The sequence below is a fragment of the Rousettus aegyptiacus genome, unplaced genomic scaffold, assembly GCF_014176215.1.
Source record: "Rousettus aegyptiacus isolate mRouAeg1 unplaced genomic scaffold, mRouAeg1.p scaffold_m13_p_3, whole genome shotgun sequence".
Taxonomy (NCBI): Eukaryota; Metazoa; Chordata; class Mammalia; order Chiroptera; family Pteropodidae; genus Rousettus; species Rousettus aegyptiacus.
In genome coordinates this window covers 83,203,457-83,220,930 of record NW_023416306.1, presented here as the reverse complement: position 1 = coordinate 83,220,930, position 17,474 = coordinate 83,203,457, and the positions used below count along the sequence as shown (strand labels likewise).

The 17,474-nt window shown below is 37.5% G+C and overlaps 1 protein-coding gene across 10 annotated transcripts in view; it reads left to right on the top strand.

Moving 5' to 3' along the window:
• The window catches only part of NEO1 (neogenin 1), a 218,253-nt gene that overhangs the window by 154,854 nt on the left and 45,925 nt on the right, over window positions 1–17,474 (top strand). For 7 of the 10 annotated variants that reach the window (XM_036218358.1, XM_036218352.1, XM_036218354.1 and 4 more), the window contains exons 8-11: window positions 1,619–1,838; window positions 7,765–7,919; window positions 14,482–14,630; window positions 15,144–15,282. In XM_036218358.1, coding sequence (XP_036074251.1) covers window positions 1,619–1,838; window positions 7,765–7,919; window positions 14,482–14,630; window positions 15,144–15,282 — 663 coding nt within the window. The remainder of the gene's footprint in view (window positions 1–1,618; window positions 1,839–7,764; window positions 7,920–14,481; window positions 14,631–15,143; window positions 15,283–17,474) is intronic. The other 3 variants (XM_036218360.1, XM_036218355.1, XM_036218357.1) reach the window with 1 other exon arrangement.

The window sequence follows — 17,474 nt, the reverse complement described above, 5'->3', positions numbered from 1 at the left end:
AGTTTATAGACAAGGAAACTGAGATCAAGGAGACTAAGCAACTGTCCCAGCCTTACATTATTAGGAAATGGCAGAGTCAAGATTTGAACATAACGTCTTCGTACCTTGTGTATGAATTCCCGAGCTTTTTCTAGTATGCTCTACTGCCTGTCGTTACAGACTTCCTTTTCTCTCTGGCCAGCAGATAGCTGAGAAAAATTTAGCTTGGCGAGTTGGGTCAGACTTGGAGGCATGTTAGTATGTTTTTGAACAGGCGCAGAAATGAAGCGGGAAAGCAAAGCTGTTCAGCCCGCTCTGAACCATTTCCCTCTAAGGGTTTTAGTGACTTAGCCAGAGTGCCATGTGGAAAGTGTTCAGTAAATGGTAGCTATTGGATGACTCTTTCCGCTTCTCCACCTATCTAGAGACTTCAGGTTGGTTTTCTTCTGTCTTTTAGAGAATGTATTCTCTCTGGCATATTTATTTAGACTGCTTCACATTAGAGTCTCTAATAGTTCACAGATATTTCCAGGAGGTTTTGCCCTATCATTTCATTGAAAACTAGAGAATTTCTATGTTTTCCTCTCTGCTTCTCTTCTAACTTTTCCATTAAGGTTATGATGACACAATTGTAGTGCACTCCTTTAGTTAAAAATTGTGATATTAAACTTAATACTTTCTGGCCCCAAGGTGAAAGAGATTTTAAGTTTAACATTAGGGAAAAACTTTGAAAGTCAGAAAGGTCCAAGGGACTGCCTTAGGTTATAAAGTTATCCACAATTACAGGTGTACAAACAGGGCTTTTAACTAGTCTAGTGGAGCTTTGCCTTCCCATTGCTTCATTTATCCCCTGTGGGCCTGGAGGTCTGTAGGTCATTGTAATATGCACTGCCGTGAGAACTGTAACAAACAGATAAGCTGCCTAAGTATTGTATTTTTGTGGCTTTGGAATTTTCGATTCATGATTTCATACTGTCACAGTTAAATGAATTGATAACATCGCAAATGAACTATAATTTAGTGAAGTGAGGAATGTCGTCAGACTTCCATGGGTATTGCCAACACAGAGAGCAGAGTTTCACATTAGACTAAAGTTGAAGGTGTGCCTATCGAATCAGGGAAAGGCTGAAGACACACACAGCTGTGCAGTGAGGTCATGGAAGCCCGGAACCTATCGAATATAACTAGGCTTATGCATACTACACAAGTTACTCCACATTTTGATAAAGTAGAAGAAAAGATTTCAGTTTTATCACATACAAGACTTTTACATGCAAAGTTTGACAGATGTTGCATGCTGCTTTCAGGATTAGAGGAAATTACTTGGGCACTGCTGTGTCCTTCTGTGAAATATTTTATTCTCAACCGTCACCCTCCCTGTGCCTTGCCCACAACCATTTTAGTGACCAGAAAGTCTGCTTGCTCCGCAGCAATGTGTCTTGAGTATTGCCCAATAGTTTTCAGTAGTTACCCTGCATGTCAGCCTTCAGGTTTAATGGCCTTCTTTATGTTCATTCATTTTGTTTTATTTCCCATCGTGGTTTTGTTTATTTCTTTTTTGTTTTTTGTTTTTTCTGTTCTCTTTTTAAAAACCGTCGTGGTTTGCCCTTCATATTCCCCAATGTTTGCACATGACAAGATGTTGCCATCCCAACATTACCTCCCACTTCACTGACCAGTGCCACTACTGACCATCTAGCACCAGCCACAACGGGACCACTGCCTTCAGCCCCTCGGGATGTCGTGGCCTCCCTGGTCTCTACACGCTTCATCAAACTGACATGGCGGACACCTGCATCAGATCCTCATGGAGACAACCTCACCTACTCTGTCTTCTACACCAAGGAGGGGATTGCTCGGTAAGTGCCTGTGTGTCTGGAACCGCTTGGCTACATCTTGGTCCACTCAGCCCAGTCGTGTTCACCTGCTCTTTGTTGTGCAGGATCTTTGCCAATTTTCAGTCCATAAAATATCACTGAGGTGCATCTTCTCTAATTTTAGGTCATTAGAAATAAATTCCCAAACAGACTGAAATCCTGGTACTCCTTGCCGTTCTGGAATGACTTAGGGAAAGGATAGTTAGAGCTAGTTAGGTGGAAGTATTAAAATGTAACCGGGTCTACCCTTTTTTCGTTAGGCTCAGTCAGCTCAGTCTATAAGATATGGCTTATTTAGAACTTTCAGATTGAAGAAATTAAGGTAGACTTAATTTATTAAAATAATCTTCAGTGAATGTTTGCCTGCACCCTTATGCAGATGTGGCTGCTGAACTTTGGGGGGGATCTCCTTGATGACACGAGAAATTAGAGAGTTATTTCCTTAAAACAGCATTTTCATTAAATTCTTCTCCATTTCCTCCCATTTCAGGACCTCACATTGCCTCTCCATTGCTTATACGAGATTATCCAGAATCCTCAGGCTACTTTACTCCACAACCTAGCTTTATTTTATCTGTTCAACCTTATTTTCTTTCTCTCCAAGTTGACCTCACTTTCTCATGAAACCAGTCTAGTTCCTATCACTGGGTAACCTTTCTTCCCAGTCTATTCCTTTCATTCAGTTCCCCCTTTCTCCTTTCTCATCTAAAGCTAAATTCAGTTAATCCTTCTTGGCCCTGGGATGCCCTCATAAAGCTTTCTCTACCTTTTCAGCACATATAGTGTTTCTCTTTTATGTATGTGTGTACCACTTGTATGGGCATTTAATTATGATAACACATGATCTTACACAGCCGAAAGTTGTTCCTCTTCGATTATTTTATATGTATTTTTGTGTTGTTTTCCCAACCAATTACAACGCCATTGCGAGGAGGCGTGCCACATGCTGACTCTGTGTCCCTGACATTGCTGAGTAGATTTCTTAATTGTGCTATTACTTCACCCCAGAATAAGAAAGCTAAAACACCTTTTGTGATGAGGGACCTAACACATGAAATACAGCTTATAGTTCTACCAGGGTGCTAACATTTGACATATATTGTCTTTAATACCAGACTGGCAAGTTCAGCAAATATAGGAACCCAAATCAAGTGAAGACCCCTTGATTCAACACTCTTGAGAAGTCTGAGTGACATTACTAAGCCAGATAGATGGAGCCACCCATAGGATAATGTTTATCTGAACACTGCACTGGTTGTTCTGCGAATTACAAAGTTACGGAGACATAGTTAAAGGCACAAAGAAAAGCAAGATGTTACTACCAAACAGCATTTGTGTTAGTGTCTCCACTCCACTTTCAAATATCATTGCAAATTGCATAGTATTTTACAAATGGAAGAAAGCATTTAGCAGTTCCTCAGAACAGCAAGCTTGCTTCCACTACAGGGCCTTTGTCCTGTTCCTCCCACAGAAATGCACTTCCCTCACAAATAACTGTCAGGCCCTTGTCTGTCACCCTCAAATAACACCACCTCGTGCCTTAAATAAACCACCTCGTGCCTTCCACGAACCCACCCAGCTTAGCCCCTCAGTCACTCTCATGCTGTGGTATACTGAAGCCATCTGGTTTTCAAGCCAGTTGTTAAATTTTCTGGAAATTTTGCAAACCCATGACATGACCTGGTAGTTTGAAATTGGGCATGGTGGGAGTACTTACAGCGACGGTGCTGCATACACGAGCCAGTTGTTAAACATCTACCAGAACACCACTGTCACATCGCCCTGTTTTATTTTTTTGCTTTTGTGTGTTTTTTAGAACATTTAACACTCTGAATTTTTTTTTTTTATCAATGTATTTATTGTGTCACCAGCACCTAGAACAGAACCTGGCATATAGGAGCACTGAATAAATATTTGTTAAGAGAATAAATTAATCTCAATCAGTGGAGAAATAATTATTCAAGAAATTATGTTGAAATAATTGACTCCATTTGATAGGAAAGAGCAAAGTTTTGTGTCATGTATAATAATTATAGATGGATAAAGAGATATTTTAAAACCTATAAATGTGTTAGAAGAAAATATAGAAATTACATTTATCATTTGACTATGAAAGGCTTTTTTAAGGAAGACAAACTCCAGAAGCCATATCAGGGGAGACTGACAAAGTTGTATTATATAGCACTGTAAAATTCTATGTGATAAAACATAAACAAAATCAAACTGTCAAGTTATGACGGGGAAAAATTTTAAATAGTTACAAAAGATTTATTGATGTTCAAGCTATACAAAGAGCTCCTACAACACAGAGATCCCAGGAGGCAAATGGTACAAGTAGATGATTCACAGAAGTTAGTGGAAAGCTCATTAAAGTAAAAAAAAGATTTTCACTATCACTGACAATCTTGGACATACAAAATAATGAGTTACCATTTTTCACCAAAAAGGCTAGCAAAAGTTTTAAGTTGATAATATCCAGTGTTATGCAAGTTAAATTCTGGGAAGAAATGTATTCTAGGCTGTTGGTGGCAGGATTTTGTATCTTAATGCACATACCCTTCAGTCCAACAATTACGCTTTTAGGTGTCAGTCCTGTAGATATGGATATATATGTATGTGGCACTCATATGTATAAGAATGTTCATTGTAGCATTGTTGTAAGAATGAAAAAGGAAACAGTGTAAATGTCTGTTGATTGAGGAATGGACACACAATTAAAATATGTATCCATATGAAATACAATACAGGAATTTTTAAGTGGCTTATATCTGTATATTTCTATATGTATTGCGTAAATATCTAGAGCCATGATTCTTAACCAGGCACAGTTTTGCCCCCTACCTCCCAGTAGACCTTTGGCAATATCTAGGGATATTTTTGGTTATCACAGCTGAGATGGGAGGTGAGGCTTACTAGCATCTAGTGAATGGAAGCCAGAGATGCTGACAAATATCTTACCGTATATAGCACAGCCCCTTACAACAAAGAATTATCCTGCCCGTAATTTCAGTTCTACTGTGGTTGAGAAACCCTGGCATGGAGAGAATAAATGGAGTCAGGGAGACAAATCAGGTAGCATTTATGTTAATTGAGGCATATGGTATGTATGGCCTGGATGAAGATGACAGCAGTGACTTGGAATGGACAGAATAAATCTACGGAATATTTCACAGGAAGATTCTTGAAGACTAATTTTTTTTGTCACTTCATTGTTTCATAATATCTTCATAGAAAGCAGTGAAGGAGTAGAAATAACACAAGTAAAAGTCTAGATCCTGATTACTTGTTATAAAGAAAATTTATTTAACCTTTGTAGACTTAAATTTTCTCATCAAAAATGAGGGTAGTGACTTCTCTTCACAGACTGATAAGAATTCCTCTACTACTTGCATTTGAAAATTCAACCACTAGGTGGCACTATGTGCCTTGGTCATGAGCTATAATTGTGTTGGGTTCCTGAATTTCCCAAGATTCTGAAGGGTCCTTGCTCTGCCTTGGGCAGCTATAAAATCTTAGCGTTCTCCCCCGCCCCACACCCAGTGCCTTTAATGTAAACAGCACTACTTTTCTAATAGCTCAGAATAAGTTATTCCAGAAATTAATAGCATTTTAGAAATGAACAAAGCTTTAGGTGTATGTAAGTCTAGTCTGGGAAATGGCAAACTGTGGACCCTGGGCCAAATCAGACTTGTTATTTTTATGGCTCAGGAGCTAAGAATAGTTTTTACATTTTCACATGGCTACATTGTAATAGGTTATGTAAGTAACTACATAATATTTTCCATTTTGCCTCTTGGCCTGTAAATATTTACTCTCAGACCCTTTAAGAAAAAGTTTGCTACTCTCATCTCAAATTTTTATTGAATAATGAATACATGAAGAAACCAAGGCCCAGAAAGAATTAGTGACTTGCCTGTGGTCCACTAGCAAGCTAGTAGTGTTGCCAGGACTAGAATCATAGTTCCTCACATCTAGCCCAAGACTGTCTTAATATAAAGTATACCTTTTTCTTCTGCTTTTTACTTTAAGCTAATACATTCTAAGTCCCATTGTGCCCTCACACATTTATGAAAATTATCCTTTACAATTCACCCTGGATCTTGTCCTGAAGTCAGAAGTTTGTTTTTTTTTTTTTTTTTTTTTTTTTTCCCCAGGCAGACACGTGTTTCTAGGACCATAGACCAATCTAGTGTTAGAAGCCTTTTCAGGTGCTGGGACACATAAGAATTACTGATTTTTTATTACAATGCTTTTATTGAAATTTTTTCTAGGTTTTTAATTCCCTTCACTCATTGCTCCCATTTTTTACCTTTCACATAGGAGCAAACCAAAGATATACGTGATATCGTTACTATACAAGGTTTGCATATCAGAAGGCAAATTTTCATTCATTTATTCAGTATACACGTGATGCTACTTCTGTAGTATGTGAACATGAATGAGACACTTCATTTTAAAGTAAAATAGTACCCCCCCATCTTTCTCAGAGAGAACTTATTCAAACTCTTATATGCAGCGTGAGCAAAACAGATTTAATCTATGCTCTCACATGGAGTTTTTAGTTTGGTGAGGTACTTCCTTTTAAACAGCAATCACTTGTGATCAAACCAAGTGTTAGAAACCTCAAATGTAAAAAGTTAATTGACATCGTGTTTTTAAACCTTGTTATAATTAGAGGTTTAGCTGAAAAAGTAATATCCATAAGTATCTCCACTTTCTCTGAGCAATAACTTTTGTTACTATAGTACTCTTTTCCAGTAGACTTGATTACAAACAAACAACCTCTGTAAATATGATGCTTGTACTGTTTGTTTGTTTAAGGAACTTTAGAAAACTATTGAAAAACACTTAAATCTATGAAATGTAAATATGCATATACAATCAGACAAATTGGCATACGGTCGTGTAGAACTAAACAGTTTTATCAGTAATTTCAGAGAAAATTGTCAATAGTTTAATTCGTTAGGTAAATTCAAATAATTCCTTCCCCAGAGCCCTTTTATTACTCAAGATGGGTACAGATCTTTCCTCACATAATTGGCAGTTCTTAAAGCTTAGTACTTGTCTAAAAGAAGTAAATTTTTTCACATTATTTGTTGATAACTCTTGTATAATCTACTTTTTGCTATATTAATAACAGTACACTGAGCATAATTATGGACCCAACATAGAGCCTGGACGCTTTTTTTTTTTAAAGAACCTAGAAAATTGTTTTTATATTTTTATCAAGTAACACAAGACTGCTAAATTCATTGTACTGTTTGTGATTTGTCAGACATTTCAAATGAGTTTAAAAATCATTCAAAAAGTATTCATTTTAAGAAATAAATGATAAAAGTCAATGTCATGATTAGTTTATTTTATAGATTAGTAGGTTACTTTTAGGATTCATTTAAATTTTTAATGTTCCCCATTTTAAGAGTGATAATCTAATTTTCATGAGCGTCTGTTATCCAAAATGTACACAGCATCCCTTGATAATTACTGTGAAAATTGGGTCATAATCTATAATCACCTTCTGTTTGTTTTCTTGAGAATCATCCCTTAAAATTCAGTAATTCTTAAAGCCTACAAAACTGCTGATGACCAGCCGCCCCATTTGAAATGGCACTGACAGGACCCTTGTCCGTGCTTCTCTGCAAGGACGTTGTGATTAGGACCAGCAATATCAGTAACATTTAAGTGAGAACATCAGTGAGTTATCACACATAAGACATTGCTCTTTGCAAGTTTTCATATTCTACTCTGCACTGTTCCAGAAGTTTTCTTTTTTGAAAGTTAATTTCTTAAATTGTTAAGATTTCAGTGTGGTATGATGTTTGTAGGCATTGCAATGAAAATGAAACTGTATATCCTAGAAATGTTACTCATTGGTTCTGTCTCTTTCCAAATCCCTCTTTGTCCGAAGGGAACGTGTTGAGAATACCAGTCATCCAGGAGAAATGCAGGTAACCATTCAAAACCTAATGCCAGCAACTGTGTATATCTTCAGAGTTATGGCTCAAAACAAGCATGGATCCGGGGAGAGTTCAGCTCCTCTGCGAGTAGAAACACAGCCTGAGGGTAAGTCTTCCACCTGTCTGTCAGCCTCACCTGTAGGTAGACCTTGAAAGATCCATCTTCCGTGTGTAGCCTTACTACATCTTAGTGCAAAAGGTAACCATTCTTCACCTTTGAGAATTTTATGAATTAATTAGGAGAGATAAAATTAATTCACTTAAATGGTAGCAAATAATATAATACAATATAACTGCTGACACATTCTCAAATTTTACTTATCCTTTAAGACCTAGCTCAGCTACCTTCTAGAATCTTCCCTTTGATCCTATCTAATATTGTATCTCTACAGTTCCCTCCACTTTCTTCCTTAAATTGTTATTGTAAAAAGATCTCATTTATTTTATGGTAAAGACAGAGTCTTTGTCATCCTTATTTTTCTCATAGTGTCTAATGTAGTACCTTACCCATGAAGTAGGTATTTAATGTATGTTATCTACTAGATTGTCCTCATTTTTATATGCACCATAGTCTTCGGAATCTCTTTAAGGCTTTACTTCTTTGGACCTGTGGTTTTTTGTGCCAAATAGTGCTACTTCCAGTTACATTTTTTAAGATTCTCTGCAACTGAAATGAGTGTCAGATTGACTTATTTTATAAATGTCTTGAATGTCTTAAATTTCGGTTGTAAACTATAGGCCTGAAATTATCAGAAATAATCAAATTAAAATTATTGCTTTTCCCATGAGGCTTACTTTAGACTTTTACTTTTAACACAAGCCACAGTTTTCCTCATAGCCTTCTCCAGTTCCCTTTTACTATTAATTACACTAGTTTTTCATGTTAACAGACTTCCAGTAACAAAGATTTTACTTCAGCAATGTGGCATGTGCAATACATTTGTGAAAGCTAATGACTAGAGAACTAACAAATTTAATGAATTTGCCATTGACTGTTAGGTAGCTAGTCAGATGTGAGCAACCTGAGAACAAAGGAATGGAGGCCCAGCCTAGTGCCCACCCAAAGAACAAGCCATTGGTAGTTAGAGAACCCCTCCTGCATCCCCAGAGACAAAGGACAGGAGGGTCAGAACCTATAGCTGGTTTAATCCAGCCACAGACACTTGCACAGAAGGTACTACCCTAACCTGACCACAACGTCGGCCTCATTATACTATCATTTAATACTGTGTTTGTGCCCACAAGTTCATGAATCTAATTATAACAGACTGAATTCTGGGTAAGCGTATGCACACGAGGCAAAGAGTTATATAGCAGGCAAGTGTAAGTCAAGATTAATAATGACCTCACATGCCATTTGCTTAGGAATGCCTTTGTAACCACCCACCATGGCCCAGATATAATAACACACCTTCCCACTTATGCAAAGCAAAATACGCCAATCAGAAAAAGTTGAAAACCACATGATATCGCTTCTTATATGTGGGGTATAAACCTAAAAGCAAAAACAGACAGGACAAACAGAGACTTATGGACATGGACAATAGACTAGTGGTTACCAGAGGGTAGCGGGTAAAGGGTAGGTCTATGGTGTAAAAGGGATTAAATATGTGGTGACAGAAATAAATCTAACTCTGGGAGGGGAACATATATTGCAGTGTATATACGCCTTACTGTTGAATTGTACACCTGAAACTGACCAAATTTCATTAACCAATGTCACCATAATAAAAATAAATTTAAAAAAATAAATAAAATATACCGTTAATAAATCTTTTTCCCAGTCTCGCTGACCTGTGATTCTTTGCCATGTCAGTGGGAAAGAACTAAGGAAAAATACTAATTGCACTTCTGCGACGTTATCAGCCCCACCGCATAAAGAAAGGTGTACCTGAGGTGGCTTGTAGGCCCATCTTCCCTTGGCATAAGTGGCAAATAAAGTACAGATCCTGGGTACTAGCGCCTAGCAAACTGCAGAGGGTACCATGCTATTTTCACTTGGCAAATGCTTGGAAGTGAATCACCTGCGTTCCCCAGCCTCTGGAGAAAAGGAGAGGTGACAGGAGAGATCGTAGAACTTCCAGCAGAGAGCTGAAGCCTATGGTACTTACTGGAAAATCTGAATCCGAGTCACGCGCACCGAAATCTGTTACCATTTGTGGGCGATTTGAGCTCCATTGTTTCCCCAGTAACATGAGGAATGGGGGGAACATCGCAGAAGTGCAATTAGTATTTTTTCTTGGTTCATCCCCACTGACACAGCAAAGAATCACAGGCCAGCAAGATTTGGAAAAAAATTTACTAACAGTATATTTTAGAAGGAGATGGGCCACACTAAGGAAGGCCGCAGCCCTGTAGAATTTGAGAGGTGAAAAGGTAAAAGAAATAAAAGACAGAGAACACCCCCAAAGAGGGGTTGGTTTCCATCCAAGAGAGCTGTAACAACCCAGAAGTGGGAAGGTGTGTATTATATCTGGGCCATGGTGGGTGGTTACAAAGGCATTCCTAAGCGAATGGCATGTGAGGTCATTATTAATCTTGACTTACACTTGCCTGCTATATAACTCTTTGCCTCGTGTGCATACGCTTACCCAGAATTCAGTCTGTTATAATTAGATTCATGAACTTGTGGGCACAAACACAGTATTAAATGATAGTATAATGAGGCTGAAGTTGTGGTCAGGTTAGGGTAGTACCTTCTGTGCAAGTGTCTGTGGCTGGATTAAACCAGCTATAGGTTCTGACCCTCCTGTCCTTTGTCTCTGGGGATGCAGGAGGGGTTCTCTAACTACCAATGGCTTGTTCTTTGGGTGGGCTCTAGGCTGGGCCTCCATTCCTTTGTTCCCTTGTTTGACTAGCTACCTAACAAAACTAGAAATAATTCAAATACTTCACCTGATTCAATAGGTAGAATAAGTAAGGCCCAGAAGCTGTGGAACTTCACTTTGTAATGCTGTCGCAAATCGTTCACTCATCAAACGTTTACTGAGTACCCTCTATACCAGGCACTACGCAAGGTATCAAAGATGCAGGGGATGAACAAGGTAGGCATTCTCCTCTTAAAGAATGAGCAGTTGAGATAGGTGGCCACCGATCATTTCAGTGATCACGCTTAAAGATCAAGAATCAAACCTAGGCAAGAATAAGGGCCATCAGAGTCAGGAGGTTGACTTAAGGAAAGAATGGGTTCTCATTACAGGGAAAGGATGTTGCATATCACAGTTATCGTGTTCAGATAAGGACTAGCCAGATTTCAAGCTCAGTTATTCTCTATTGACTTTCATATACAGATGTCATTCATGAGAGATATTGGGATACAAAACAAGGAACAATTACTATAAAAGTTGGGTATATCAAGTCAGGTTCTTAGGAAAAGATGAGATCTGAGTTTGCCTTGAAACGTTTGACTTAGGGCAGACATTCCTGGGGGAGGAAACTATATGACCCAAATTTCTAAAATAGGATCTAACTGCACACGCAAGGTGAGTGATGATGAAAATGAAGGCAAAGATCACTGGATTTGATTCAGTGCAAGAGTTCCATCCTGGGGCTGTGGACCTTCTGAAAATATACAGCGATATTTGTGCATCTGTAGTCACATTTTACTTGGGAAAGAGCCTGTGGCTCTTATCATTTCAAAACTTAAGAGTCAAACTGTGGAGAATGGTCATTGTCAGTTTAGAGATGAAAGAAAAGATGTAAAGGACAATAGATTTATTGAATGCCAGTCACTGTACCAAGCAGTCATGATGTAAAAATGAATAAGACTTCGGTCCACAAGGAGCTTTTTAGTCTCGTGGCACCAGAGACATGTAAATAAACAATAGTGTGATGTACTATCATCACAAGGCAATAGGCAGCACAATCACTTGTTCAGGAGTTTAATCCAAAAAAAGTAGCTAAAACTAAGAATTGATCTACCATATGATCCAGCAATCCCTCTCCTGGGTGTTTACCCCAAAGACTTGAAAACTCATATCCAAAAAGATATTTGCACACCGATGTTCATAGCAGCACTGTTCACAGTGGCTAGGACAGGGAAGCAACCAAAGTGTCCTATGATAGATAATTAGATAAAGAAGCTATGGTACATGTATATGATGGAATATTACTCATTCATAAGAGGAGATGAAATACAGCCGTTTGCAACCACATAGGTAGACCTCGAGATAATCATGCTAAGTGAAATAAGCCAGACAGAAAAAGTTGAAATCCACATGATATCACTTATATATGGAATATAAACCTAAAAGCACCAAATGAACAGGACAAACAGACAGAGACTCATAGATATTGACAATAGATTGGTAGTTACCGGAGAGTACAGGAGAGGGGAGAGGAGAGAGGTAGATAGGGTAAAGGGGGTCAAATATGTGTTGACAGAAAGAAATCCAACTATAGGAGGAGATCACACTGCAATATGTATATGCCTTACTGTTAAATTGTATACCTGAAATTTACTGGATTTCATTAACCAATGTCACCGAAAATAATAACTAAGAATAAATTATTAAAAAAAGGAACAATTTTATCCAAAAAAAAAAAAAAAATAGAAAAGAAAGAAACTATCTTCTAAGACAGTATTTCTGGGGAGAAATGTGTTAAGCATTGTAATTAGTGGGACACATTTCCTTCTATTATATTAATTTTATATTATGAATCATAGAAAACAAGCAAAAAATTACTGGAACTCGGTCTCTAAGGAATAAAATTTCAGAATAAAAAAGGGGTGAAACCTAAAAAGAAAACAAAGTAGCTAAATAAGAATATAGATGGAAGTGGCAACAAATTCTGGTGAGGGTATTTTAGGGCTGAATATTGACTATAACATGTTTTGGCAAAAGAGAAGAATTTTCTGTTGGCGTCAGCCCGTGGAAAATATTTTACGTATTTAGCTTTAAAAACCAACTTAAAATTTCCACTTATTGTGCCACTGTACAGGTGAAATGAAAGAATTTATTAGTGCCTTTTTTTAGATCGTATTTACCTATGTTTAGCCAGTGAATGTGAATTCAAGGGAATTATAGGACTGTTTTGTTTTCTTCCCTCTTTCACAAATAAGAGGAAAGTTTTCCATATCAGCAAAAGTGTAATAAATCTCACCTGTCAGGCTGCACAAAATATGCTCTTAACATTAAGTGAATAACACAATTCATGACTAAGAAAGAGTAAATAACTCTCAGAATAACCATATTGAGGTTTCTCTACTTTGGTAGCAAAACTCATCTTAAGCTGTGGTGCTATTGTTATGTAAGACAACCAGTTTGTTTTACATATTGTTAAGTTTTTCGCCCTTTTCTTAAATCCAATGGATGTCTGTTTCAGAAACACGAGCACCAGAGAAATTTTCAAATCTGAAGTGTCAGCAATAGCCATCCACCCACGGATTTGTCTGTAAACTGGGGCTTGACTCTTCAGTCAGACAAAAAGAACATAGTGAAAGGGGTATGTGAGCTGTTAGAAGAATTCAAGCCAGATGGTGAATCAGTCAACCAATCATCAAGTCTTCCAATCACATATGTCCTGTGGAGGGGATTGTAATAATCTCCTGACTGGATCTTCATGAGTTCACGTTTTAGAATCAGAAAGTGCTCAATGCCTGGCTCTACCACTCACTGACTTCCCTTTGCTTGGAAATGGTTCTTAACCTCTCAACTTCATCTATGAATAGGGACATTAATAGTATTCGTCTCATTTGAGTTTAGTGCAGAAATTAAATAGATGTAATTTCAAAAAAAGTCAAACATTCATGCTGGACTGATTGTAAGCATTCAATAAATGGTAGCTGTTTTTAAAATTATTTTTCTTTTATCTAGTTCTGTTCCCTTGTTTTTCTTCCATGCATGTGCTCACGTGTCCTTTCCAAACGCATATCTGATCATGTCATATCATGTTCCTGCTCATAATTTTTTAGTAATTAACACTAATAAGAGATAATCCAAAGTCCGCAGCAGGGTGCATTAGAGGTCCTTCATCATGTGGCTCTTGTTATCCTTTTTAGCATTCTCTCCCCTGCATCCACTCTGCTTCAGCCTGAAACACGTAACACTATCTTCTCACATGTTATTCTCCGTTGACTCGAATAGTTTTCCCCTTGGTATCTGAGAAAACTGTTCATTTTTCTTGCTCCCAAAGTCTTCACCAATCTTTCCCTTTCCTACCCACCCCTTCCCAAAACAGAAGTGTGTGCTCTCTTCTTTCTGTTTTGGTTATGACTGTTACCCTACTCTGTTAGCACTTAGGACATTATTTGCAACTGTTTCTATACCTGACTCCCCTCTGGCCCAGGAGTTCTTTGTGGGCAGGGACTGTGTCCAACACCATGTCCCTAGTGCCTGACAAAAAAAGGTTGTCTTTTTGTGATGGTGGATATATATGTGCTGCAGTCCTACTGCAAGACTAAGGTTTTATAAACAAGAATTGTACAGTGTTCATTTATTCTTTAAATAAATTTGAGATAACTTCACAGATAATTTTTGGTTTTAATTTAAGTCATAAAAAGGGAAATTTGTTGAATTATATATTATCCTAAATCCATTTCAATTGTTTTCTTAGTTTTTCTTCATTGTTTTTTAAGCATGGTCATTATCACATTATTGCTGAGAATGGTTATTGAGGAGTGCAGTAAATTTCATTTATATTTTGCTGTCTTGAAATTTTCTTTCTAGTTCAGCTCCCTGGGCCAGCACCTAACATCCGAGCATATGCAACTTCACCTACTTCCATCACTGTCACCTGGGAAACACCATTGTCTGGCAATGGGGAAATTCAGAATTACAAATTGTACTACATGGAAAAAGGGACTGATAGAGAAAAGGTATAAGATGAAGAAAAATTTATTTTTCAGTTACAGTTGACATACATCATTATGTTAGTTTCAGCTATTCGTTTAGATAGATATATTTATGTACCTAACAAAGTGATCACTCTGAAAAGTCCAGCACCCATCTGACACCACACATAGTTATTACATGAAGTCGTTTTTCAATTCATTTATTGGAATAGTAGAGTTGAACTATATTTCCAAAATTCAGTATTTGCTTGTCTCAAGAAATCTGAGGAAGAAAAGAAGTATAGGAAATGAAAAGTAGACAGTCTACTTTTTTGTGCCAAAGTTTATTCTGTAGTTTTTACCAGCAGGGGTCACTAAACATCAAGCAGTATGTCTCAGTAAATCGTCCATGTTTATCATTAGTCTACTTTGACTGTTAAATAACATTCTGTAAAAGAGATAAAATCTGCATTGTGTCAGGTATAGAATTTGTATAATTTTTTGTAGCATTTCTTATGTGAGTTGTGTGTATATATAAGTTGTTTTATTTTATTCAAGGATGTTGACATTTCAAGTCACTCTCACACCATTAATGGGCTGAAAAAATATACAGAGTATAGTTTCCGAGTGGTGGCCTACAATAAACATGGTCCTGGAGTCTCCACACAAGATGTGGCCGTTCAAACCTTGTCAGATGGTGAGTCTTCCTTTGGAACAAAATACCATTCTTGGAATCCCTGGTAGCATACTAGTAAAATTACGGGCTTTGATGTCAAGAAGATTCTGTCCAAATCTCAGTATCCTTTTCTCTTAGTGTGACTTTGGACAAGTCACTTAACATCTCTGAGCATATTTCCTTAATGTAAAATGAAGATAATGCCAACTTCATTGGGTTATTATAACTGCTCAGTGAGAGAGCATAGCATACGGTGGTGACTGGGGATGTGTTTTTCTTTTTAGTAGAGCCTTTTGTGTAAGTAAATAGTGTTGCTTGTTCATAACATGGACTATTCCATGGCTGTGGGAAGGCTCTACTTAGCAATCATCTTTGCATGCCAAACAGGTCTTTTTAGTAGCTCAGCATTTTGGGAGTTTCATTTCTTACCTGTAACTGAAGTTCTAAGCTAAATTACATGCATATAGGCAATACTCAGAGCAGTATTTTTCAAAATACAGCTTCCACAGAGATTGAGTAGGTGAAGGCCAGCATTTAAAAATATATATTTTTAGAACAACAGAGTTCATTGCACTTAGTAAGTGTATATATTATTTCTTGAAACTCCGCTAAATTCAATGCGTCACAAAAATATCTTTTCCTAAAAAATGCCTGTATATGTATATACCCCTTATAAATAAACAGGCACACTTTAGAAGCTGTAGTTTGACTCCTTTAAGCAAATGGCCCAGTGTAACATCAGCAACAAAGGAGCAGACTGGCATCATGTGTGCCCTGCTGTGTTGCACTGGGAAAGACACAATTACCTTATTTCACCTATGTTGTATCCTGTTAAAATGTTTAACTTGAATCTGATAGTAATGAAACAACTAGTTGTATCCAAATTGAGAGAAATTCTGCAAATAAACTGGCCTGAATTGTTAAAAATTATTAGTTTCATGAAAAAAAAAAGTTTAGGGACTTATTCTAGAATCTAGATTAGAGAAGAGTAAAAGACACGTGAGATGAGATAAAGCAGGTTTAATCTTTGGTTCCTGGATCTGGGAGTAAATAAGTAATAGTAAAGGACACTTGATATATTTACTTAACATCAAGTAGGTATAGTATTAGGCAATATTAAATATTAGATATGTTTTGGGTATGTTAGGTAATATTTTTGTGTTAAGATTAAATTTTCTGACTGTAATCATTGTATTGTAGTTTCGTTGAAGACCGCTTTTGATCTTACTGATCTCAGAAGATACATACTGTAGTATTTAGTAGTGAAGTATTGTGGTGACTGCAGCTATTTCTCAGATTACTCAGAAACAATATGTAGATATAGGTGTGTGTGTGTGTGTGTGTGTGTAAATATAGTAGAAAAATAAAACACATGGCAGAACATTAATAATTGGTGAATTCAATAAAAGAATATATATATGGCATTCATTGTATCCTTGCCACTCTTTTCTGTGTACTTGACATTTTTCAGGATAAAAGGTTCTGAAAAATAAATACAGACTGTAGTTTGGTTAGCCAGCTACATAAGCCAGTTGGTCAAGACCTTTGAGGTAGTTTAACGTAGGCTTTGAAATCTACTCATGAGCCAGTTTTAACTGCTCTAAGTGGATTGGCATGCCAGCTGTAGTTGCTGTCAGGGAACCGAAGGTGTCCGAGTGTGGTAGTTAAGGGCTGCACTTGGGTGTAAGATCAATCTTGGTTTCTGCAGTTAGCCAAAACAAATACTGTAGGCAAGAGATCTGAACCTCATCTACAAAATGGGGTTAATAATGGAAACTCAGCCCTTTGTGGGACTGTTGTAAGGATTAAGTTCCTGCCATGTAGTAGCACACTGCAAATCTTAGCTATGGTGGTGATTATGAAGAAGACAGCAACAACTAGGTTGGATGCCTCTGCAGCTAAGTTAGAGGTTCTTAACAGAGAGGTGATTGGAACCACTCACGTACTTTTTCCAAAGGGAGGTGCCTAAGTCCTACTCCAGACCCTCTGTGCCTGACTGTCTGTGCCTGATGCACTTTGTACAAGATACAGCATTGAGCAAGAGATAGTCTCTGGCCTCCAGAAGCTTGTAGCATAGTGAGCCCTTAGTTATATAGCTGGTCATCAAATGTCAGAGGAAAGGAGAGAGAAGTTTCCGTGGATGGATTAGGAGAGAGCTGCTAAAGTCAGTGATCGGTGAGTGGAAAGGAAACTAATCAGGATTTCTTAAATTC